The sequence below is a fragment of the Giraffa tippelskirchi genome, chromosome 13 (assembly GCF_054371585.1).
Source record: "Giraffa tippelskirchi isolate mGirTip1 chromosome 13, T2T-mGirTip1v1.2.pri, whole genome shotgun sequence".
In the NCBI taxonomy this organism is placed as follows: domain Eukaryota; kingdom Metazoa; phylum Chordata; class Mammalia; order Artiodactyla; family Giraffidae; genus Giraffa; species Giraffa tippelskirchi.
This window is the reverse complement of record NC_137287.1, coordinates 1,789,074-1,812,995: the sequence shown is the minus strand read 5'-3', so window position 1 is coordinate 1,812,995 and position 23,922 is coordinate 1,789,074. Positions and strand designations below refer to the sequence as shown.

The window sequence follows — 23,922 nt, the reverse complement described above, 5'->3', positions numbered from 1 at the left end:
TACTGGTCTTCCAGCTCTGGATCCCAGAGAGCCATGGATTACCCTGTAATTGCTGCTGCACATCCATCCTCCTTCTATCATAGATGAGCTGTTACCTGTGTGGTTCATTTTAGCCCCAGTCAGTTGGGAAGCTCTTTAACACCGTTGGTTTCCTGTGGCTGCAATCCCACTTATTCTGGATCTACCAACTTCTTGTAGAAAGGAAAGGGTTAGTCGCTCAGTCACGTCCGACTCTTTGTGACCCCATGGGCTGTAGCCCACCAGGCTCCATGGAATTCTCCAGGCAAGAATCCTGGAGTGGGTTGCCATTTCCTCCTCCAGGGGATCTTCCCAACCCAGGTTTCAAACTCAGGTCTCTTATGTCTCCTGCATTGGCAGGTAGATTCTTTACCACAGGTGCCTGGAAAGCTCTGGAGAAAGGAAACTAACATTGAACCCCTGCTGAGGGCCTGGCACTTTGGTTTACTTTGTCTGGACTGTAAGATATAACTCGGAGTGACAGGAGGTGGAGACCATCTTCTTAAGAGTGTACTGATGGATATAAGCCAGTGTAAGACTGGGTCTGAAGACTTGCATCCAATCAGACATTTACTCTTCTTCCCTCTGAGTGATCTGACCTTTCCTCTAGGTCGACTGTTGGACATTCTACATACCAAGGGGCAAAGGGGCTATGTGGTTTTCTTGGAGAGCTTGGAATTTTACTACCCAGAATTATACAAACTGGTGACTGGGAAGGAACCTACTCGGAGGTTCTCCACCATTGTGGGTAAGTGGCTTTGCCATCAGTGTTCCACCTGTGGTAGGAGAGGTGTGTGTGGGTGTGTGTGTGTGTCTAGCGGTGGGACAGTTGTCAGGTTATGAAGCTATGATATCAGGATGGTGCCCTGGTGGCACTTGTGAATTGTCAACCACTTATTTCTGCCTGATGATGAAAGGTAGGTGACAGAGGGTCAAACTGAATCAAAAACCCAGAGAATCGGGTGTTCACTGAGCTTCTTCCCAGGAATGTTGGTGGGTGGAGCAGAAACTAACACTCCCCTCTGGATCTTGTCCTTACCTCGCCTGCTTTCTTGCCAGCATCGCATGAACCAGAGCCCATGGTCATCTTATTGTCTTAATTCTCCTTCCTAAATATTCTTGAGTCAGTCTTTTCTCCATATACACCACCCCCCTAGTCAAGACCCTTACAAACCTTAGGAACTCTTTATATCCATTCCTGCTCCACTCCAGTGATTGCTCTACTCCTCATGTAACCCTCCCCTACTGAAAACCATTCGGTGGCTTTCCAGTGTTTCCATTTGAAGACCCAGCTGCAGCCCACAAGGACCCTGCATGGTCCAGCCCCTGATGATACTCCCAGTCTCACCTTTCTGCCTTTCTGTCTGTAAGCTCCAGCCACATGGGTCTTCCTTCAGTTTCCGAAATGTACCACGTCCCTCTTCCCTTCCCTTAGGACCTTGGCAATGTTGTCCAGCCTTCCTAGAATGTGTTTTCTCTCCTCAAGACTTCAGCTCATCCGTCAAGTGCCTTCTCTAATGCTTCCGTCCACTCCGCTGGATCTGGTCCCCTTGATATGCACTCTCATGGACCCCTATCCTTTTACTTTGTGAAACCCTCTCAATCTGTAGTTATATTTGTGTGTGATCACTTGCTTTTTTATTTGCTTTTTTTTTTTTAACATCTATCTCCCTTACCAGACATAAGCTCTCCCGGGACCAACGTCTCGCTCACCCTGAATCCCCAGTGCGCAGTGGGTAGTAAGCGCTCAGTAGAATGTTAGCGAGTGAATGAGTGAACGAACGACCGCGGCCCCACGTCTGGAACCCCTTCTGCACCTCCCCAGTCCTCAGGCCTGACTGAGTGCCCCCTCTCCACAGTGGAGGAGGGCCACGAGGGCCTCACGCACTTCCTGATGAACGAGGTCATCAAGCTGCAGCAGCAGATGAAGGCCAAGGACCTGCAGCGGTGCGAGCTGCTGGCCAAGTCCCGGCAGCTGGAGGACGAGAAGAAGCAGCTGACGCTGACGCGGGTGGAGCTGCTGACCTTCCAGGAGCGATACTACAAGATGAAGGAGGAGCGAGACAGCTACAACGACGAGCTGGTCAAGGTGAAGGACGACAACTACAACTTGGCTATGCGCTATGCCCAGCTCAGCGAGGAGAAAAACATGGCGGTCATGCGGAGCCGAGACCTCCAGCTCGAGGTGAGGGGCGCGCGGCGGGACCCCCGGGGCCCCACTGAGCGAAGGTGAAGCCCCGGGGCAAGACCACCAGACTGCCTGGCCAGGTGAGGGAGCCCGAAGGTCACTGTGCGCGTGCACGTGCCTACCCAGTGAGGCTTTGCGCGGACAGTTTAGCCCCGCCCCGCCGTCCACCACGCGCATGTCTGCACATGCGCACACGGACCTGCTGGCCTGGGCTTCCTGGTCAGGAGCCCCCCGTGGACCCACTGTGTGCATGCGCAGGCATCCCCATGTGGAGACATGTATACCTCGATCCGGTGGGGCTTCCCTCTTGCTCCAGAACCCGGACCCACCAGGCGCATGTACCAGACAGGCGCCCACGTGCCCTGAATCACGCGGGGGGCGGGGGGGGGAAGGTGGAGGACCCAGGGATCTGCCCACCCCAATGGCCCTCAGGAAGATCATCAAGGAGACAGGGTCAGCACCTGTCCGCTGGAGTGCTGAGGTCCTTGAGGCCAGGACTCTCCCCTTCACAGCTGTATCTCTCTGCATAGCTCGGCGTGACACAGTGGAATATCAGTGAACAACCCAGTAGCCAAGTGATGGACGTCGTTAATAAGTTTACCTCCAAAAGGGAGATGGAGAAGGGAATTGGCTTAACTCATTCATTCCTTTTATTTATTGTGCACTGCCTTGCACCAGGCTCTTTTCCAGAAATACATAACTCACGACCAAAGCCCTGCTGTCGGGGAGCTCACATTCTAATCAGAAAACAAATACATCAATACCTGGTAGTAATCAGTGCTATTAAAAAGAAGGAGAAAAGAATTTGGGGATAGTGACTGAGGGATCCTGGTTTAAATAGGATGGTCAGGAAGGGTTCCTGAGAAGGGGACACAGGAGCAGAGATCTGGGGAAAGGGAGGGAGCCAGTCATGCAAGTCTCAGAGGGAAGAGCAGAGAGTGAGTGCAAAGACCCCAGGTAGGGGCATGCTTGGTATTTTTGAGAAACAGCAGGAGAGCCAGCAAGGCTGGAGCCAGATGAGCAAGCAGCTTGAAGAAATGGCCAGGGCCCAGATCATGGGGCTTGGTAAGAACTTTGGAATTTATTCCAGGAGTGATGGAAGCCACTGAAGGATTGAGAGCTGGGAGTGACAACTGATTTATATCTAGAAGGATCACTCTGTCTGCTAGGCAGAAAATAGACTCTCGGAATATTTATTAAGCACCTGCCATGTATAAGGCACGGTGCTAAGCACTGTGGGGGACATAGGGATAAATAACCTGATTTCTGCCCAGGGCACTTACAATTTAGTTGAAGCAGACAGATCAGTGAACAGTCCCTGGAATTCAGGTGAACTGAGTCAGTGGCATAGCAAGCAAAGAGCATGAGCATTTAAGTCCTTTGGATTTGAGTGCAAGACCTGTTTCTGACTTTCGCACTTAATTAGTTCTTCGCCTTGATTTCCTCATTTGTAAATGGCAATTACATGAAAATGAAAATAAAACCTACGCCCTAGGATTGCCCAATACTGAAATATAAGTCTTTGGCAAAATTGCTGACTCAGTAGTACCCACTTTGTGTCTACTCAAATGGACCTAGAACAGGGGCACTTGGGTTCGTCTTCCAAGATGGTGAGGATTTTTTTATTTTATTTTTTCCATGACCAAGAGGAAAGGTTTCCATGCTGTTTTTATCTAGGATTTGAGGGTGTTGTAGAGATTTAAAACTTTCTCTCTCTTAGGACTGTCTTATGTTTTCCTGACTATAGAGTAATGGCGAGAAAGCATTTCAGAACTTAAAAGAACTTTTCTCTCTAGTTGAAAGAATATCTGGCCAGCTGAGTCCTAGGCCATTTCTCAGGCCACAGGGGTGCAGCTGGGGTCCCCTCCTGGCTAAAGCCACCACCCTCTACCTGCCAGATTTCTAGAGGTGTTCTCCCCAAAAGCCTAGAATTGAAAAAGGACACCCACCCCTTGGTGGTCTCTTCCTTGCAGCACTTAAAAACAATATTCTTATTTTAGGTGTTTTGCCAAGGCTGATCAGTTTGGGGAAACAAACACACTTAGCCACAGGGGTTTAGAAGTCTCCTGGTCCCAGTCCCTGACACTCACTTCTTGAGGGTGAAGCTTAGCACATTGCCAGTTGTCAAAGTCCCAAGAATAGTAACTGCCTCCTCCAGGAAGGCAGTCTTTCTCACACTAAGTCTGGGCAGGTCCTTTAAGCCAGAGATCCTGCCAGCCTATAGCCCAATGAGTCTCAAGCTGTTCTTGTAGCAGTAGTGCCATTTCTTCAGATAAAATCTTGGATGAAACCCAAGAGGCTAAATCACGTGCAGGCAGAGCTGCTCTGGGGCGTGAAGTCAAGATTGAGCCCGAATTCCTCCCCCCAGCTCTGCCCCCTTCTAAAACACTGGGGTTCTTCAGAAATCTTGTCTTCTGGGGATCAGAATTCGAAACCCGTCAGAAAAGACCTTTAGAGTGGAAAGAGTAACTCAGGGAAACACCAGCTTGGGAACCTCCTATCCTAACCTGTAACCCGTTCCACACCCGTGAAGCTTGCCCGAGGAGGTCGGCTGAGGACCGTAACTGCTCTAGCGCTCTTCCAAACTAACAGACCAGGACCTCCTCCTCAACAAGGAGGGGGTGGTTTGTTTCACTGAAGGAGTATCTTTGAGCCCTTCTGGGTCACCAGCTGGAGGAGGAGAGAGGGGACAGAACACGGATCTTGCCGAAGTCCAGCAGGATGTGGGGAGGCCCTGCCTTTTCTGAACGTTTCCCTGCAACCTCGCTCTCCCCTCGGCCCCCGGGGGTGTTTCAGATTGACCAGCTAAAGCATCGGTTGAACAAGATGGAGGAGGAATGCAAACTGGAGAGGAACCAGTCGCTGAAACTGAAGAACGACATCGAGAACCGGCCCAAGAAGGAGCAGGTCCTGGAGCTGGAGCGGGAGAACGAGATGCTGAAGACCAAGATCCAGGAGCTGCAGTCCATCATCCAGGTGAGGGTGGGGACAGCACACCTGCCGGGGTGTCCCTTGCTGACTGCGGGACTGCAGAGAATTCATGTTATCCTCCTTGGCCACCTTAGCTCCTCCTCTGTCAACAGGGGTGACCGCACCACCCACTTCTCAGACATTACGTGAGGTAACACTTGTGACGTTGTTCCCTCGGTTGAATCATTTCACGAAAATCAGCGTCCTGGGCATTGTGAGGAAAGTACTTTGGGGAAAACCTTCTTGCCTTAAAGATTCCAAGAAACTCAGCTCTCAGCTGTGAGGGATTTGTTAAAGCTTTGAGAGCCTCCCCGTTTTTGTCATCACAGAGTCATCTGTGGGTACAGAGGAAAAACATCCCCAAATACATGTGCAGGGGAGGAAGGAAGGCACCCGCCCCCTCCCCCGAAAAGAATGATGCCCCCAGGATCATTGCCACCTGGTGTGGAAGGCCCTGGTTCACAGCAGAGACTGGGTCCCGGTTTAATCGGAGCAGATTAATTGATGTTTCAGGGGAGGCATCTGCAAGGCAGATCAGCCCCGTCTTTGTCTTCACTTGTGAAATGTTCGGAGAAGCTGCACAACTGCCTTTCTGGGCTCTGATAAGAGCCGGGGCAGAACAATAGGCATTGGGATGTTTCTGAGCAGAAGTGGGTTTTATGCTTCTTTCCAGGTGATAAAATTCATAAGTAATAAGCCGCTTAAGGACCCCAAGAGACAGCGATTCTTGCCTCTGCTTCCCTGGCACAAAGTCTTACGCTCCCTGCATGTCTGTCGCTGGCACTTCTGTCTGCAGCCTTCCTGGGCCTCCTTGCTCCCTGCCCCGCACCCCCCAGCCCCATTAAACGTTCCCCCCACGCACACACCCCCCACCCACGCAGGCCGGGAAGCGCAGCCTGCCAGACTCAGACAAGGCCATCCTGGACATCCTGGAGCATGACCGCAAGGAGGCCCTGGAGGACCGGCAGGAGCTCGTCAACAAGATCTACAACCTGCAGGAGGAGGTCCGCCAGGCAGAAGAGCTGAGGGACAAGGTGGGGCCCTCCAACGGCCGCTGCTGCAGCTTGGGGTGGGAGCCCCGGGCCCCCGTGTGTGTGGAACCTCTGGGCCCCCCCCCTCTTCCGGGACCAGGTCTGAGCCCCAGTGTGATTCCCTGTGTGTCAGCACCTTGCATTACTTGTGAATTGTTCTAAGTGTCCGCATGGCACTGGTCTTGCCCCCTGGCTGACCGCTGCAGTCACAGGAGGGCATACTCAGTGTCCACCCTGTCCCCACCCCACCCTGGCTAAAGGCCACAGGAGGGCTCACTCGGTGTCAGTCCTGTCCCCCATGCCCCTTGCACATAGTAGGTCCGCATCACATCTCAGCTGGTGGGCTGGCCAGCTGAGCTCTTACCGAGGTCCCTCATAAGAGCGCTGACTTTCAGAAGGTCAGGCACTGCGGGGAGGGGCGAGCCGGCCCTGGGAAGCTGCGGCTGGAAACCAGCTGTCGGCCCTGATTTGTCAATGGCTTGATGCGTGTATTGATCTCTCCCTGTGCTCGCAGTACCTGGAAGAGAAGGAGGACCTGGAGCTGAAGTGCTCCACGCTGGGGAAGGACTGCGAGATGTACAAGCACCGCATGAACACCGTCATGCTGCAGCTCGAGGAGGTCGAGCGGGAGCGGGACCAGGTACTGGCCGGCCTGGGCTCCAGGCCATGGGGGCCGGCGGGATGTCGGGGTAGCGTCATCAGCTCTGCAGGAACCACTCAGGAGCCCATCTTTCCTGCTTCCCTTCCAAAAATAAATCCCATCCCAGCCGTGTCACTGGTGTTTAAAAAGCAGGGCAGGGGCCTGAACTGGACTCCAGTGTCCTGGGCTTCAGAGTCAGATGGCCAGGTCCAGGCCCTGTCCCTCTTCAGACGTGTGGCTGCCACGCTGTCCCTGCCTGGAAGCCTCACTGCTCCCATCTGTGAAGTGGGAATAAAATAACAGCTCCATTTCGCAGGGGAGTGGGTGGGCTCTGCCTCGGACCTCTTAGCCCAGCAGCGGGCGTGCAGCCAGGGTGAACTCACGGGGCCTGTAACACGTGCAGAGGACAGTAGCAGTTGAAACGCCCAAGTGTCAGATTCAGGAAAAGGGCCGGAGATGCTGTGGCTGACACGTGGGCTGGGGAGCGGGCGTCCCGGGTCTGATTTGGGGGGGAGGGGGAGGGGGACGAAGAACCCAGCGGCCTTGTCCCCCGCCTCCCGGGCAGGCCTTCCACTCCCGGGACGAAGCGCAGACCCAGTACTCCCAGTGCCTGATCGAGAAGGACAAGTACAGGAAGCAGATCCGAGAGCTGGAGGAGAAGAAGGACGAGATGCGCATCGAGATGGTGCGGCGGGAGGCCTGCATCGTCAACCTGGAGAGCAAGCTGCGGCGCCTCTCCAAGGACAGCGGCACCCTCGAGCAGGTCTGCAGAGGACAGCCGTCCCGACCACGCCCGGCGCCCACCCGTCAACCCTTGGGTGTCTGTGTTCTGATGAACAGACCAGACCGCTCGTTTTATTTTTTAGCTTTTTATTTTGTACTGGAGTTTAGCCAGTTAACATGCTGTATCTTTTCAGAACAGCGAAGGGACTCAGCCATACGTACCCATGTGTCCGTTCTCCCCCAGACTCCCCTCCCATCCCGCTGCCACGTGACATTGAGCCGAGCTCCACACGCATACGGTAGGGTAGACTGCTCACGTTAAAGCCAGCAAAGGCAGGACAGACGCCTGGCCACCTGCCGGCTGGCCAGGGGATCTCAGGCAAGTCACTTCCAAGTTAGAACTGCAGCTCCCTCTCAGTTTACCTCCCACGGGGTTTCTTAACCGCATGTGGGCGGGCACTGGGTGTAAGATGCCGGCCTCCCATTAGTCACTAGGGCCCATAAAGAAAGCATCACTTATCTCAATGGGAAGTTCAAGTGCATGTCACAGCAGGGCCCCAGGCGCTCAGGAGTGAGTGATGCCCATGCAGGCAGGTGATACTGCCTCTCGTGGCTGTGGGTTCTGCAGGTGCCTCCTATGCTGTATCTCCTTTAACCCACAGGACCGTCCTGCCAGGACGATGAGATCACTGTCTCCCTTTGCTGAGGGTAGAACTGGACACAAGCAGCTAACTTGCCCAAGGGCATCACTAGCCAGTGACTCGGTGAACCAGGATAAGACCCTCCACTCCTGACCCTTTGCCCAGAGAACTCAGGTCTGATGCTGGAGACAGATTCAGGAACACAACTTTTCAGCACAAATGCTGTAAATGATGAGTTACAGGGGTGCTGTGAGTGCCCAGGGGAGGAGGCCCCCATTCTGTCAGGCTTCTAGGAGAGACTCCACACAGGAGGGGCAGGCCTTGGGGCCTCCACGGGGAATGTTGTCCCCGGACTTCACTGGCCAAGTTCCGTCCCCCTTCTGGGGCTGGCAGAAGCGTCACCTCCTTGGCTAGGTGATCAGCGGCCCCCATCGTGGAAACCAGGAGCCTCCGGGTTAGGCTCTCACTTTTGAGCATTTCTCACAGTTTGTAATTGCGAAGAAGTTCCGTGTAGGCCCCTCTGTGAGTCCAACACTAGCACGGTGCCAGGCATGGCTGGACCCTTCAGGAAACATTTATGAACCAACACTGTGATGTCGCCGGGCTAGATGAGGGAAGATGGGACGGTATTCCAGGCCACAGGGACACCGCAAGCAGAGGCCTGGGGGTGCGACACCCATGGCCGTGGTGGGCAGTTCTGTCGTCCTTGAGTGGCCGGCAGGGACAGGCAGGAGGTGGGTGGGAGCGGGGAGCAGCAGGGAACAGGGTGGGCCTGTCCGCTAAGGAGCTTGGTTGGGAGTTTTTCCTGGACTGTGAAGGATCTGGGGCCAGGAGGAAAGGCCAGGAGCTTTGGGTTTGGAGGCAGCCTGGCTTGAGGGTGTTACGTGGCTTTGGAGGATCAACCTCAAGGTACTCGACACTCTGCACCTCAGCCTCAGATCACGGATGCGAATCCCTTAGGACAGTAGCCCTTTTATCGTGGTGCAGTCACTTGTTGGTACTTTTTATGTTTGCAGCTTAGGCACAGGAGTAGAAAATTGGGGATCTGGTGGTGGCCAAGGGGCAAGGGGCCAAGACCAGCTGGGAGGCGATCCCTTCACAGCTATAAAGAATGCCAGGGCCTGGTGGGTGGGAGAGGAGGCGGGCAGGGCTTGAGAGGATGAGAGAGGAGCTAGGATGATAGCGCTTGGCCTTGAGGTGGACACAGGGTTCAGGAAGGAGAAGCAGCTCCCTCTCCCCCGCTCAGAGCTCCAAGCTTGGTGCCCGGGAGAGGTGAGTGATGGCGCCGTTAGCAGAGCTGTTTCCCAGTGTGGTGGCAGCTCTGGGCACTCATGACGGGCGCGGCCTCTCCTTGTCTTCAGAGCCTGCCCAGGAACCTGCCGGTGACCATCATCTCTCAGAACTTTGGGGACACCAGCCCCAGGACCAACGGTCAGGAAGCCGACGACTCTTCCACCTCGGAGGACTCACCAGAGGACAACCGCTACTTCCTGCCCCACCACCCGCCCAAGCGCAGGATGAACCTGAAGGGCATCCAGGTGCCTGCACACAGAGGGGGCGAGACGGGCCGCAGTCCGGCCATCGCGGGGCAGGGCGGGGAGCCGGGCTCTCTGCAGGCGGGCGGGTCTCAGACCACCGAGGCACCTCGGCCTGTGAATGCAAGTCATGCCAGCTTGAGCTGTTAGCTTGTTTTTTACCAGTTCTCTCCTCTCTTATGATTGTGGTGGAAGTTCAGAGAGAGAAGGGAGAGAGTGAAATAAGCATGATCTCCAGATTCACTTGTTTATTCAACAAATGGGTATTGAGTGCCTGTCGCGTGTTTATTGACGTGACTGGCTTGTGATGGCAGCTGGTGGCGAAGCACCCGTCCTGCCTGCCTTGCTCTCTGTGTCCAGTGCAGCCCGTCAGCTGAGGAATGAAGGCATGTGAGCGAGTGAGTGAGTGAGTGAGCGAGTGAGTGAGGCAGCACCTCCGAGGCCAGCCTGGCACCACGGGCCCCTGATGCCGAGGGTGGCCCGGCTAGCTGCCCGAAAGCCTCGCCCTTCCCTGAGAAGTCCCCGGAGCCGAGTGCCCGGTTCTGCTCCGCTTCACAGCACCGCCCCGTCCAGTCCACCCTTGGCTGGGGGACGATCCGAGCCGCGTGGCACCGCCTCCCACGTGGCGAGCGTGTCTGAACCGGCAGCTGCCTGCTCAGGGCCGGGGAGCCATGGCCGTGAGGACGAGCGTCCTGCACCTCCCGTGGTCCTGGCGGCCACGTGACGAGGGCGACATGGCCTTGCCTCAATTTATTTCTTTGCTTAGTGCGGGTGACACATCGGGCCTTGTTTGATTTGCGTCCTCTGCCTTTCCCTCCGCTCCGTCTCTTTCAGCTGCAGAGAGCCAAGTCCCCCATCAGCCTGAAGCGAACATCAGACTTTCAAGGTTAGCGAGACGCCCAGATCCCTGTCTTGTCTGTCACGCTAACTCTCGGCCCCTCTGTTTCCCCGTCATGGGCATCAGTCCTGCGAGGTTAACCCAGGAGAGTCTCGGGGTCCCCGGGGTTGGGGTGGCGGGGTGTCCAGCTGGTCATTACTGTTCGTTGTCATCAGAGGGGGCCGGAGCCCCGACCACAGAATCACACGCCTGAGGCCCCCTCCCCGCGGGTCCACCTGGAGCCCCTGAACTTGGTACTTAGTGCTGCTGGCCGGTCAGCAAGACAACTGCTCCTGTCCCCACGGTCCCGGGCGTGGGAGGCCCCCAGTGCTCCCGTGAGCCCCTGGTCCTCTGAGACACACCGTCCTCAGAATACCCCCTCACACATCCTAGGCGTGACTCTGGAGTGCTGTTGGCCAGCGAGGGTTTGCCCCACTGTGAGCCAGATGCTGGCAGCCCGCGTAGACTCTTCCAGAGCCCAGGGGCTCGGGCAGGGCTGTTGGTGAGGAGGTAGAATGCCGCTCTGGACAGCTGCGAGAGCACCTGGAGGAGAGTCAGAGGAGGACCCGTCAAGAAGGGGGCGTGCAGACAGACGGGCCGGGAAGAGGCAGAGAGAGGCCGCTGGGCACGGCCCCCTGGGTCGGAGCCAGAAGCAGATGCCCTGAGTCAGCTGGCACAGTGCGCGGGGCTGCACGCCCCCTGCCTCCCGGGGTCGGAGCCGAGGGGCCTGCAGAGGCTCGTGGCCAGGCGCGGGTTCACACACTTCATGCCCCTGAGGAGAGCAGGGGGGCCGGGGGGGTCTAGAGCTGGGCCGGGCCTGGTGGGGGGCCGGGGGAAGGGGAGCCCCGAGCTGGGGGCCGCACCAGGTGTGGCAGGGACCCTGTCCAGGAGGGGCCTGCAGGAAGCAGACAGGGCGCTCGTGCCAAGAAGCGGGAAGGGGGTGCAGGAGGGACAGAGCCTTGCCGGCTGCCTGGTGGGCCTGGGCCGGCAGGGGAGCACTCACGGGGCTGCATGTGTGCGGTGACTGTACACGCGCGTGCGCACACACATGCACACACACGCACAGCAGGGCGTGGGGCCACGGACGGGGGAGCTGCCCGCCCCTGCTGTGAGAGGAGGGCCAGACGAGGCGTGCGGAAGGTCTCAGCCAGCCCCAAAGGAGCACGGGGTGCCGAGGGCCCACTGAAGGCATCCCCCCGCCGACTCCCATCAGCCTGGGTTAGGGGGTACAGTCGGGTCTGTTCTGGTGTCGGGGCGTCCGGGCAGGCAAGTTCCCACCCCAGTTCCTGCTGTTCCACGCCAAGCACCTGCGGGGACGCCCGCCTCGGTCCCCAGGACAAAGGGCATCATCCCGCCTTGACAAGGCCGCCCGGACGAGGGGCAAGGAGGCCACCTCCCACCCCCGGGAGGACACGCGCTCCCCAGCCAGGATGGCCCCCAGGGCGCAGAGCTCTCACCGCCTCTCCCTCTCCTTCCTCCCGCGCCCCCTTCCCCCCCGCGCCCCCTGCCCGGCTCGCTGAGGACAGGGAGGGGACAAGAAGAGGACCTCATGGACGCCAGCCCCAGCTCCTCCCGGTCCCTGCCCGTCACCAACTCCTTCTCCAAGATGGTGAGCGAGGGCCCCACCCACCGCAGCCCCCGCTGCCGGCCCAGGACGTGGCCCAAGCCCCCCCCACCCCTCCGTGGGCCCACCCCCGCCCCCATGCCTCTCCCGGCGGCCCAGGCCTCCTTGTGTTTATTTAAAGACGTTTCCCGGCCTCACGCTGTATTTACAGCTTCTTGCCACCTCCTTTTCCAATATAACACTTGGTAGGAGGATGAGACAGGCCTCCACAGGGCTGCAGCGCATTGCACAGGCAGCCGAAGACCCTGCCACCGCTCCGCAGCCCCTGGCGACTCCGGGAGCCAGAGCGGCGTGGCCGGCGGGGGCTGCAGCAGCTGGAGCCGCCCACGGCAGAGCGGGGCCTGCCCGGCACCCCGTGCCTCCTCAGCCCACCTGGGAGAGGCAGGCAGGGTCCCCGCACGCCGGCAGGGTCACCTCTCCTGGGGGGAGGCCTGCCGGCAGAAATTCTAACCCAGAGGGGAAGCCCTGGGAAGCTTGTCAGCTCAGCTTCTGAAATCAGGCCCTGGGGGAGGCAGAGATTTGATAACAAATGACTCCTGTCTGAGTGCAGCTCTGGGAGGTGAAACCCAAGGCTCTTATTTCAGGCAGCCCTATGCCAGGAGCCGGCGGGCCTCGTCCCACAGGGTCACCCTGCAGGAGCAGCCGCGCTGTCTGTGAGGGCATCCGTGCCCCCCACCCCCGCCCCACCGGGCCCAGAGGTCTCCTCTTGCCTGGCACAGTTGCCTACGGCCGGGCAGCCCTGGGGGCAGAGCTGAGCCTGTGCCGGGCACATGCAGGGCACCCCCCTCGGAGCCCCACTGCCTCCCCTGCCCCGCTCCCCCCGCAAGCAGATGAACACGAAGATGGGCACCAGGCCCCGCGGCTCTGCCCACCCCAGGCTGAGCACAAGCCTTCTTTGGCCAAGGTCACCTCTGAGAACTGGCTTGCCGGCCCGCACTGCCTGCATAGCCTCTGAGTTAGATTTAGTCACCATGTGTATGATATTGATGCCCGCTGAGGCACAGCCTATGAATACCCAGCTCCCCGTAATTCATCTGCGTGTGTGTGTTTGAAGCAGCCCCATCGGAGCCGTTCCAGCATCATGTCAATCACGGCCGAGCCCCCAGGAAACGACTCCATTGTCAGACGGTACAAAGAAGACGCGCCTCATCGGAGGTGGGTGACGGCTGGACGGAGCGGGTGGGGCCTTTTCCCTGTGCTGCTGTGCTGCTCGGCGCTGACTGACTCAGCGGGCCTCCGGGGAAGCTGGAGACACGGGCGGGAGGGTGCCCATTTTACAGATGAGCAGCCTGAGCCCCCAGGAAGGGAGACGGCTTCCCCAGGGTCACCCTTGTAGCCAGCAAATGATGAAACCTAGGCCGCTTTGCCCCTGCTGCCCTCCATCCCTCCTCCCTCTCCTCCTTCCTGACCATCAGTGTCCGCAGGGTGGAGACCACAGTAGGGATAGCGCCTGGGCATCCAGACGTGCCTCTTCAGCCGGGTGTTTAGTGTCTTACCTTCCGAGTCAGAGGCTGATGGTGGTTCCCGGGAGGTGTGAGCAAGGCGTGGCCGGCAGGACTGAATCTCTGTCTCAGGTCCTGCCCGTGACCTGCTTTGGGCCTCATTAGTCCACCGCAAGGACCCCAGGGGAGCAAGTGAGGCGTCTAGAAACACACGCCCGTCCAGCCCCATCTGACGGAGGCTCCGCTATTCTGGGCCCGTCACACGAGGTAGCCCCCTCCGAGTATAAATGGTACTAAGCACTCTGCGTCCAGGCAGAGAAGCGAGTGGGAAGTGGCAGATGGGGCTGCCAGGCACTGCACTCACCAGCTCTTCAGAGTCACCCTCATCCCCGCAAAGTGACCTCTGCAGGCTCCGGGGCCACCCTGCCCTCCCGGCCGCGCGCCCAGCCACGTGCAGGCCTCACGTGGCACAGAGCCCTCCATGCAACCGCCGACCCCCCTCTCCTGCCCATCTTGCCCTCTCAGAACCAGAGCCTCTCGCACCGCCGGAACATTCCGGAAGCTTCCCTCTCCCTTGACCACCTGCACACAATCCAGAGAGCCCCCTGCCCCCCCATTGTGTCTTGCAGCACAGTTGAGGAAGACAACGACAGCGGTGGCTTCGACGCCTTAGACCTCGATGGTAGGTGCCCAGCGAATCTGAGAAGCGTTCCAAGCGCGGTGGCCTCCTCGGCCGTGTCCTGACGCTTGGGGCAAGGCCTCGCACACAGGAGGGCCTTAGGAGATGTGCGCAAAGCAGGTTCCCAGAGTGCACACGGGGGACGGGCCCCTGAGCCGGGATGCGCCCCGGGGGCCCCGCCTTTGTTTTGTGGACGGTGGGAAGCATGCCAGTGCCGAGTGCGGAATCAGGGGGGTCTGCGTTTTTAAGAAAGCATAGCTCATGCGATGGTAGCAGGCACCGCGGTCCATCCCGGTGACTGTCAGCAGCTGTTTGTCCGCAGGGTGCAATGGGAGGAACAGCATCTTAGGGGGACCCAGGAGCAGCGTGCTAGAGGGTGGACTGGAGGTGGGGGACCCCTTAAGAGTCTGGGCGTAAATTAAGCCATTAACGCACCTCAGCAAGATGAGTGGCAGGTGTGGGGCCCGGGGCCCTGGGGTGGGGATGGGGCGGCCCTGAAGGCTGGTTTTCATCCCTGAATTGGGGGCGTGGGGCAAGCGAGCGCCGGGGAGCCTGGGGGTGCAGCCGCCCTGAGCCAGCCCCGGGCAGAGCTGTGTGATGGTGGGGGGTGTTCCCGTGGCCTGGCACATGCCATGCAGAGCCAAGCACGAGGGCTCTGTTGCCCGGAGTGATAAGCTGCTCGCGGCTCCAGCCTCCACCCTGTACAGCGGGGAGGCCCAGCACACGTCCAGGCCCCCAGCCTCGCCAGGCCCTGTTCCGAGTGTCCCTGAGCTCTTGCCGTGGCACAGACCATGGTGCCGCAGCTGTGACCCAGTGGGGAGACCAAGGCAGGCTGGCGGAACCTGAGCTCCTGAGCGAAGGGATAGAGCGGAGAGGAGCAGGCAGGGTCCAGCGTCTCGGGCTGGCAGCCGCATTCCCCGGCCCCTCCAGAGCTGGCAGCCAGAAGGCTGGCTCAGAATCCTCCGGGTGTGGCCCGCCAGGCCCCTCAGTTCTGGGGCCTCCCCAGCCTGCCTCCACCCCCTCGCCAGCTCCGGCTGCCAGCAGATAAAGGGAAAGATTAGTGTCTGTCCTTAATTGGGGACCATCAGAAGCTATCAAGCGTTAAAGAGAGGTCAGCACCTAATCGAGGCGGGGTAATGGGAAGAACTCGAGTCTGCGGAGGGGAGAGCTGGGGAGAGAGTTCTGGGCAGCAATCCAAAGCGTTCTGCAGCGTCGGGACAGATTCCCTCTGCAGAGTGGCCTTTGTTATTGGCCCGGAGCAGGGCAGGGCTTGCGGCTCTCCCGTCCCAGTGGCCTGAGCTGGGTGGACGTCTTCCCCTTCAGGGGGTCAGGGTCCACTGAGCTGGGAGGAGAGGGGGCTTCCTACCCCAGACACTGCTCTTCCAGCCCCACCCTAACCCCATTGAGGCAGCAGGTGGTGGTGAGGCCTGAGGACCCCAAATGAAAACACAGGCCCGATTTGAAGGGCTTCCCAGGTGGTGCTAGCGGTAAAGAACCCACCGGCCGATCCAGGAGACATGAGAGATGCCAGTTCGATCCCTGGGCGGGGAAGATCCCCTGGAGGCAAAAATGGCAACCCACTCCAGTATTCTTGCCTGGAGAATCCCATGGACAGAGGAGCCTGGCGGATTATGGTCCATAGGGTCTCAAAGAGTCAGACACGACTGAAGCAACTTAGCACGCATGCGTGCATGCCGATAACAAAAGTCAAACAAGCGCCTGCTGATAGAGACCCCTTTCCAGAGTCTCCATCTGGAGGCAGGGGAATGGCTGTGCCGAAGGGGCTGCCAGGACTGGACCCTCGACACCCCAGGGCCTCAGGGACCAGCTGACTGAGGCTGGTCCCCAAGCTCCCCCATGCTCCCCCTCCCCAAGCTCCCTCATGATTGGGGGGGACTTCCCAGGAGGCAGGCAGGCAGGGGGGAGCAGGGGCATGAGTGCCCGGCCTGACCCCCACAGCCATCGTAGCAAGCCCAGGGGCCATCTCCCTGCCCTGGGGTCCACGCGGGGGCCTGAGGGTCCGTCTGTCTTTCACAGATGACAGTCATGAGCGGTGCTCCTTCGGACCCCCCTCCATCCACTCCTCCTCCTCCTCCCACCAGTCCGAGGGCCTGGACGCCTATGACCTGGAACAGGTCAACCTCATGTTTAGGAAGTTCTCTCTAGAAAGGTACCGGGGTCTTGAGACAGGGGAGGCTGAGGTGGGGGGCTTGGGGGCTGAGGAGGGGGCGGGGAGGAGGTGAAGGCTTCTTGCCCCTGGATCCCTGCAAAGGGGATCATTCGCATTCCTAGACTGGACTCTAGAATCAGGGTCCAGGGATCACAGGGTCCCAGAGTCCGGAATGACCCCCTGAGCCCTCATCAGACCCAGAGAGGAAGGGGCTTGCCCGGGGTCACACAGCCTGGTAGAGACCGGGAACGGGACTCTGATGCCCCACGGGGCCCAGGCCCTGCGGTGACTCCCTGAAGCCTGGTGAGCTGTGGCCCTGGGCGGCCAGCCGTCACACCCGAGGTGCACGCAGCCGGGGCGCATGTGACGCCAGGCTCACGGCGGCAGTGTCCCCGGGGCCCCTGCTTCTGGTCTGTGCCGTCACGGCGGGAGCCGCTCTCCAGTTTCTCCTGAGCTGTCTGCTCCTGCAACTTGAGCCCCCGCCGGGGGTCCTGGCCGGGGTCCTGACCGCAGCTGCCTTAACCCCGCCTTCTCTCCTGCCCAGACCCTTCCGGCCGTCGGTCACGTCCGTGGGGCGCGTGCCAGGCCCCGGGCTCTCGGTGCAGCGCACGACGCTCAGCGGCGACAGCCTCATCTCCCAGCTCAGCCTGCTCGGGGGCAACGCCAGCGGGAGCTTCGTCCACTCAGTCAAGCCGGGCTCCCTGGCCGAGAAGGCTGGCCTCCGCGAGGGCCACCAGCTGCTGCTGGTGAGGGGGCTGGGGGCCTGGGGAGGCGGCAGCCCTGTTTCCTCTGCACGCCTATGGCTGACAGCGCAAGGAGCCCAGCCCACGTCCGCACTGAGCCGAGAATGCCTGGCCTGGGGTGGGGGCAGGCCCGTCAGCTCCTCGCCGGAAGCCCCCTCTCTGGGCCCGTCTCTCCTCCACTCTTGGCTTGAATGTTTCAGGAGCCTGTGCGCACGCACACGCATGCTCTGGGTGGTGGGCGGGAGGCACGTGAACCCCCTTTAAGCGGTGAGAGGGGCTTTCTTCCCTCGGCAGCGCTGAGCCGGTCTTTGCTGGGGAGGGGGCTTCTAGTCGCGGGTGGGTGAGGCAGCCTCGCCACGGAGCCCGAGCCGGACGGTGTGTCTCTGACATCCAGCTAGAAGGCTGCATCAGAGGCGAGAGGCAGAGCGTCCCCCTGGACGCGTGCACGAAGGAGGAGGCGCACTGGACCATCCAGCGGTGCAGCGGCCCCATCACACTGCACTACAAGGTCAACCAGGAAGGTGAGGGCCCGCGGGGCAGGGCGGGGGGGCTGGGCGGGGCCGTGGGCGGGGGGAGGGGGTCCGCGCCCTCCCCCGGCTTGTCCGCTTTGCGGGAGGTCGGGAGGACTGAACAGGATGGCTGCGAGGCAGCGGGCGGGGAAGGGCGGACGTGGAGACCTGCGTGTGCACACCTGCCCTGAACTGCATGGGCCGCTGACCCGCTCAGAGTGGAAGACAGCATGTCCAGCCCCAAGCAGACTGCTGGCCGATGGCCGTGTCCCTGCCTGGCTGACTTCCCCCGCTTCCCTGCCAGGCTGAGGTTTGCTTCTTCTCCCGGGCTTCCCGGCCTTGGCATGGACGGTGACTCTGGGATGGCCGCTCCAGCACCAGCAGGTCCGCTGAGCCACACTGCGGCCAAGACAGCCCGGCCTCGCCTCATCTCGTGGGGCCGGCAGCCCTCCTGGGCAGTGTCTTCTCTCTCCCAAACTCTTGAGTCCCCGTTCTCACCTCTGGGTTTTTTTTTTCCTTCATGATTATCTCTGCAGCTGGATCTTATTTTTAACCGCCAGGGCTCATGAATGTTTCAACAGAGCATAAATAGCCACTCTAGCCATTCCCCACTGCTGCCTGCCTGCCCGCACTCCTTCCCGGCAGCGCCGGGTTGGTGCGGAAGATGGTAATGATGCTCTGTCCCCAAACACGGTGCCAGCCTCCTGCTCCCGCGGGCGGGTGGGTGGGCGGCCTCCTCCTCTCTGCCAGGCCTGGCGTCCCGGCCCAGCAGCAAGTCTCCGGCACAGCCCTGCCCACCGGCCCCAGGGTCACGGGGAGTGGGGTGAGGAGCGCCCCTGGCTTTGTGCGGCAGCGGAGCCCTGCAGGGAAAGCCTTCCCTCCGGCAGGATCCAGTACGGAGGGCCTGTCCTCCCGGGTGGGGTTGGTGTTGCCTCTGACCAAGGCGGTGGGAAGGGCCCAAGTGGGGACCCCCGTCTCCCCAGGAGACGCGATCAGACAGGCCTCCTGGCCTCAGGCTCCCTGGCGTGTGAGGTGCGGGCATTTGGCGAGCTCCTTCGGGGCCTGGCTGTTAGGACTGTTTTAGCTTCTGCGTGTGGGGCTGATTTCAGGATTTATATTATGGATTTATGCCTCAGACGTTCGCTGGAAGTTTACTGCATTTATTGTATTCATGGCGTTCTGCCCTGCTTTCTTCCAAAGCATTCATAAAATTTTACACTAAAGGACGAAGGTGTTAACTGAGGTTTAAAACACATGCCGTGGTCTTACCACTTTGGAGAACTATTTGGCAGTATCTCCGCAGGCTAAATGTGGTCTTCCCCAGTAGGCTAACGGTAAAGAATCTACCTGCAACGCAGGAGATGGAGGAGATGTAGGTTCAGTCCCTGGGTCGGGAAGATCCCCTGGAGGAGGGCGTGGCAACCCATTCCAGGATTCTTGCCTGGAAAATCCCATGGACAGAGGAGCCTGGTGGGCTACAGTCCACGGGGTCACAAAGAGTCGGACGCAGCTGAGCACGCACGCGTGCACTAAAGCTAAATGTACAGTCAGTGACCTAGTAATTCCGCTTCTGTGTATGCGCTCAAGAGAAATGAGCACATACACCCACAGAGGTATACGAGCACTTATCACAGAGTTATCCATGGTAGACAAACACCGGAAACGGCACAGACGTGCACACCAGAGGGGGAGGAGACAGCAGCCCGCGGAATACTCTACAGCGGTGAAAAAGGACACGCGGTGCTGCAGTGCAGCCTCGAATCCCACAGGTGTGATGGTGCAGAGAACGCCAGATGCGGAAGAGCCTGTCTGCTTCCGCTTACATGATGTGAGGCAGAGTGGACCTGTGTGCTGGCAGGCGGCATAGTGGTTACCCCGCAGGCTTCTGAGCGGCGGTCACCCAGGCGTGGACATTGTGAAAATCCATCATGCCGAATACTTAAGGACGATAGGGTTTTCTGCATATAAGTTACACTTCGATTGAAGAAAAAATGATAAAACACAAGCCCGGTGTATGGCTGGTGAGGGACATAGAGTTCCTGGCACATCTGAGGGCCCTCCGGGTAGGCCACCCAGCGCCCCACCAGCTTCCTAGGTTTGTTGCAACTTGGCACAAAATTTCTCCCTGAGCTTCTTGGCAGCCGAGACACAGGGGGAAGCCCACCAGTGACTCAGCTGCTCACTCATCGGAGAGGACAGACGTTTTCCTGACCGTGAACTCTAGGAGGACTGCACCCCGGGGCGTCTTCTGGGGGTGGCCCGGCAGCAGGAGGTCCTCTGCTGACAGCTCGTACCCCGCCTCCCCCCGCAGGGTACCGGAAGCTGCTGAAGGACATGGAAGAGGGCCTGATCACGTCGGGGGACTCATTCTACATCCGGCTGAACCTGAACATCTCCAGCCAGCTGGACGCCTGCTCCATGTCCCTGAAGTGCGACGACGTCGTGCACGTCCGCGACACCATGTACCAGGACAAGCACGAGTGGCTGTGTGCACGGGTCGACCCCTTCACGGACCACGACCTGGACACGGGGACCATCCCCAGCTACAGCCGGTGAGCCGAGGCTGCTCACAGGGGAGCCTTCGCCTGCTGACTGGTGACATCCCCCCCGTCACAATTCCCTTCCTGCCTCCAGAAGGGCTTCCCTGGTGGCTCAGTGATAAAGAACCCGCCTGTCAATGGAGGAGATGTGGGTTCGATCCCTGGGTCGGGAAGATCCCCTGGAGAAGGAAATGGCAACCCAGTCCAACATTCTTGCCTGAGAATCCCCTGGACAGAGGAGCCTGGCGGGCTATAGTCTGTAGGGTCATAAAGAGTCAGGTACGAGTTAGCAACTAAGCAACAACTGCCTCCGGGGACGTTGTTTCTTAAATCCCTCTGCTTCACCAGAACCCAGAACACCCTCTTTCCATCCTAGCTGGTCACTTAGAGCCTGAGTTTATGCTTCTCCGTCTCCCACCTCCCCAACATCATTCCGTAATTAATACAGCAGTAGCCGCCAAGGGCTGAGCATCACCTTCCCCCTGGTCAGACGTCCCAGGCACCTGTAAATTATCAGAGACTCTGGCTCTGTTGCCCAGACCAGCCCTGCAAGGCCAGCAAGAGTAGACCCAATTTACAGATGAGGAAACTGAGGCTCAGAGAAGTTAAGTGCCTTTGCCCCAGCACCAGGATGAGTCAGTGCCCGACAGTGTTCAAGCCCAGATGCTCAGTGCCCAGTCCTCCCTGGGGCTCAGAGCTCACAGCCTGCAGAGAGCCCCCTGCCCCAGCCAGGCCCCCGCCGGCTTCCCCAGGCCCGGCCCCTGAGACTCTGCCCTCCCCTCGCCTCTGCAGAGCTCAGCAGCTCCTCCTGGTCAAGCTGCAGCGCCTGATGCACCGGGGCAGCCGGGAGGAGGCTGACACGGCCCACCACACGCTGCGGGCCCTCCGGGTAGGTCACCCCGCGCCCCACCCGCTCCACCCTGCCTCCCGGGGCCTTTCTGAACAGGATCCCAAGCAGGAACCACCAGTCTGGCTGGGATGATGGACCACAGGGGACCGGGTTCCTCAGGAAAAGGGGGGCCCCCCAGAAGGAGCCCCACATCTGTACCCTCGCCCAGCTGCGGTCTCTGCTGGAACAAGTCCCCAGGCCCCTGTCACCCCCTGAGCTCACTCCCGCATCTGGGACGCTTTGATCCTTGCTGAGCACCTTCCCGCGTCTGCCCAGGGTGGGGCTGGGTGGGAGCAGGGACCATCTCCTGCTCTCAGCAGCCCGCGGGCAGCTCTGACCGGTTGATCTCCTGGTTTCAGAACACCCTGCAACCTGAAGAACCACTCCCCACCACGGACCCCCGGGTCAGTCCCCGCCTCTCGCGAGCAAGCTTCCTGTTCGGCCAGCTCCTTCAGGTAGAGCGCTCAGCACCTGCACAGCTTGCCGCGGCCCTGCCCTCTCCCTGCCGAGGAGCGGGGGCTGCGTGTGTCCCCCGCGCCTCCCGTCTCCTGTCCCGCTTTATCCTCGCTGTGATGGTTGGGGGACTACCCTGGGCCTGTAGGAAGCAGACCACGCGTTCATAAAAGACGGAGCACACTTAGGGCTGAAAGAAGCTTGGACGTCTCAGCTGGTCAGATATTCATAGAAAAGTCAGGAGGAGACACAGACCTTCCAGAGGTCCCGGTCAGTTTACTCCATCAGATTCAGCTTTAAATTGATCTGAGCATCCCAGTAGCCCAGGAGAAAAGGGATTTCCAGCAGATTCTTTAACTCTTATCAGACACCAGAGCATTTTAGCTCTCTGTGACCAGAAAGAATTTTCCCTCATACTTGATTCTAAAAGGTTTTTTTTGGGGTGGGGGGGGGGGCTTGGATCATTATACAAGGATTGCTGATCAGCCTAGTGGGTGGCATATTCAGAAGTGATCTCACACAGATAAGCGTCTATGCAGCCCTTTTCTCTATCGCCGGTCGGCAAAAGCCGAGAGTCCTGTTAAGACGCCGTCCCACGGGGACGTTCCTCAGTTGGCGCTGTGCTGGTTAGGCCCCCGTGGGGCCAGCATGTCACTGCACTGCTCCGTCCTCTTGTTGGAACACAGGAAACCCAGAGAAATGGTTGACAGTGTGACCCTGAAGCCCGGGTAGAGGCGGACAGGTAGCAGAAAGACACGGAGGTGGAGGGCGCCCTGGCGAGGTCAGAGTCACCCCGGGAGGCAGGACCACGAGAGACCACGCATTATTGTGCCCGCACGTCACACGAGTCCACAGCCCTGAGCTTCGGGGCGACTTGCTCAAAGGCCGGTTAATGACCAAGCGGGGCTGACAGCCCAGCGCCCTGGCCTTTCCTCCCTGCAGAGGGAGGGCGTGAAGGGATTCAGAGCAGTGCCCGCCGCGGGGCGGCCCTTCCCGCCCTCCGGGACTCGATCCTGAGTCGTAGCCGGGCGCAGGCAGCCCCCCAGAAGACTCGGGGACACCAGGGGGGAGGTGAGGCTGCCTGCAGCCACCCTCCAGGTGGGCCATCAGTGGGCGTCCTGCCAGTGGAGGCTCCCCGTCAGGGGTCTTAGGCGGCCAGAGCGTGCAGGCCCCACAGTGCCTGCGGACCCCCCAGGTTAGGTTGGGATTGCGGGGGGCTCCAGTGAGGGCCTGCCTGGGACCAGCGCCCCGCAGGTCTCATCCAGCCAGGAAGGAGCGTGTGGGTGTTATCCACTTACTAGCCCACTGACAGCATCCCAGACAGCTGAAGAACTTGTGCCGCCTGCTAGGTGGCCCCTGTCTCGGGGGGCCCAGGCCCCGGGGCAGAGCTGGGATCTGAGCGGAGGTCTCCTGAGCCGGATCAGGCCGTCCCCACGCCCTCCCCTCTGTCCCCAGTTCGTCAGCAGGTCCGAGAACAAGTACAAGCGGATGAACAGCCACGAGCGGGTGCGAATCGTCTCGGGGAGCCCGCGGGGCAGCCTGGCCCGGTCCTCGCTGGACGCCACGAAGCTCCTGACCGAGAAGCAGGAAGGTGTGGCACACACCCGTCAGCCTCGGGGTCTGGGGGGGCCAAGTGAGTCCCCGAGAGCGGGGCTGTGCCGCCCGGGGAGGACCGCCCTGACTTGGCTGGCAGGACCAACAGCCTCCTGGGTGGCGTCCTGCCGAGCTCCCCACCACTGATGCCCCTGCCGTTGGCTGGAGCCCAGTTGTTGTTGATTAGTCACCAACTCCTAACTTTTTGTGACCCCGTGAACTGCTGCACGCCAGCCTTCCCGGTCCTTCACTATCTCCCAGAGTTTGCTCAAACACATGTCCATTGAGTCGGTGATGCCATCCGGCCATCTCATCCTCTGTCGTCCCCTTTTCCTCCTGTCCTTAATCTTTCCCAGCATCAGGGTCTTTTCCAATGAGTCAGCTCTTCGCATCAGGTGGCCCAAGTATTAGAGTTTCAGCCTCAGCATCAGTCCTTCCAATGAACACTCAGGACTGATTTCCTTTAGAATTGACTGGTTTGATCTCCTTGCAGTCCAAGGGACTCTCAAGAGTCTTCTCCAGAACCACAGTTCAAAAGCATCAATTCTTTGGCATTCTGCCGTCTTTATGGTCTAGGATCTGTACATGATATGACTACTGAAAAACAATAGCCCAGACGGCCATGTTAATTGGAGCTGTTTGCTACGGAGCCTTTAC

At 59.5% G+C, this 23,922-nt stretch overlaps 1 protein-coding gene across 6 annotated transcripts in view; it reads left to right on the top strand.

Annotated features, from left to right (window-relative positions):
* CARD11 (caspase recruitment domain family member 11) overlaps positions 1–23,922 on the top strand; it is a 108,732-nt gene that overhangs the window by 80,293 nt on the left and 4,517 nt on the right. For 3 of the 6 annotated variants that reach the window (XM_081552672.1, XM_081552673.1, XM_081552677.1), the window contains 18 exons: positions 629–766; positions 1,878–2,203; positions 5,003–5,182; positions 6,058–6,210; positions 6,722–6,847; positions 7,413–7,610; positions 9,573–9,749; positions 10,581–10,632; positions 12,150–12,232; positions 13,302–13,402; positions 14,319–14,371; positions 16,406–16,538; positions 17,083–17,284; positions 17,676–17,802; positions 20,102–20,342; positions 21,123–21,219; positions 21,579–21,674; positions 23,128–23,263. In XM_081552672.1, coding sequence (XP_081408798.1) covers positions 629–766; positions 1,878–2,203; positions 5,003–5,182; positions 6,058–6,210; positions 6,722–6,847; positions 7,413–7,610; positions 9,573–9,749; positions 10,581–10,632; positions 12,150–12,232; positions 13,302–13,402; positions 14,319–14,371; positions 16,406–16,538; positions 17,083–17,284; positions 17,676–17,802; positions 20,102–20,342; positions 21,123–21,219; positions 21,579–21,674; positions 23,128–23,263 — 2,619 coding nt within the window. The remainder of the gene's footprint in view (positions 1–628; positions 767–1,877; positions 2,204–5,002; positions 5,183–6,057; positions 6,211–6,721; positions 6,848–7,412; positions 7,611–9,572; positions 9,750–10,580; positions 10,633–12,149; positions 12,233–13,301; positions 13,403–14,318; positions 14,372–16,405; positions 16,539–17,082; positions 17,285–17,675; positions 17,803–20,101; positions 20,343–21,122; positions 21,220–21,578; positions 21,675–23,127; positions 23,264–23,922) is intronic. The other 3 variants (XM_081552674.1, XM_081552675.1, XM_081552676.1) reach the window with 2 other exon arrangements.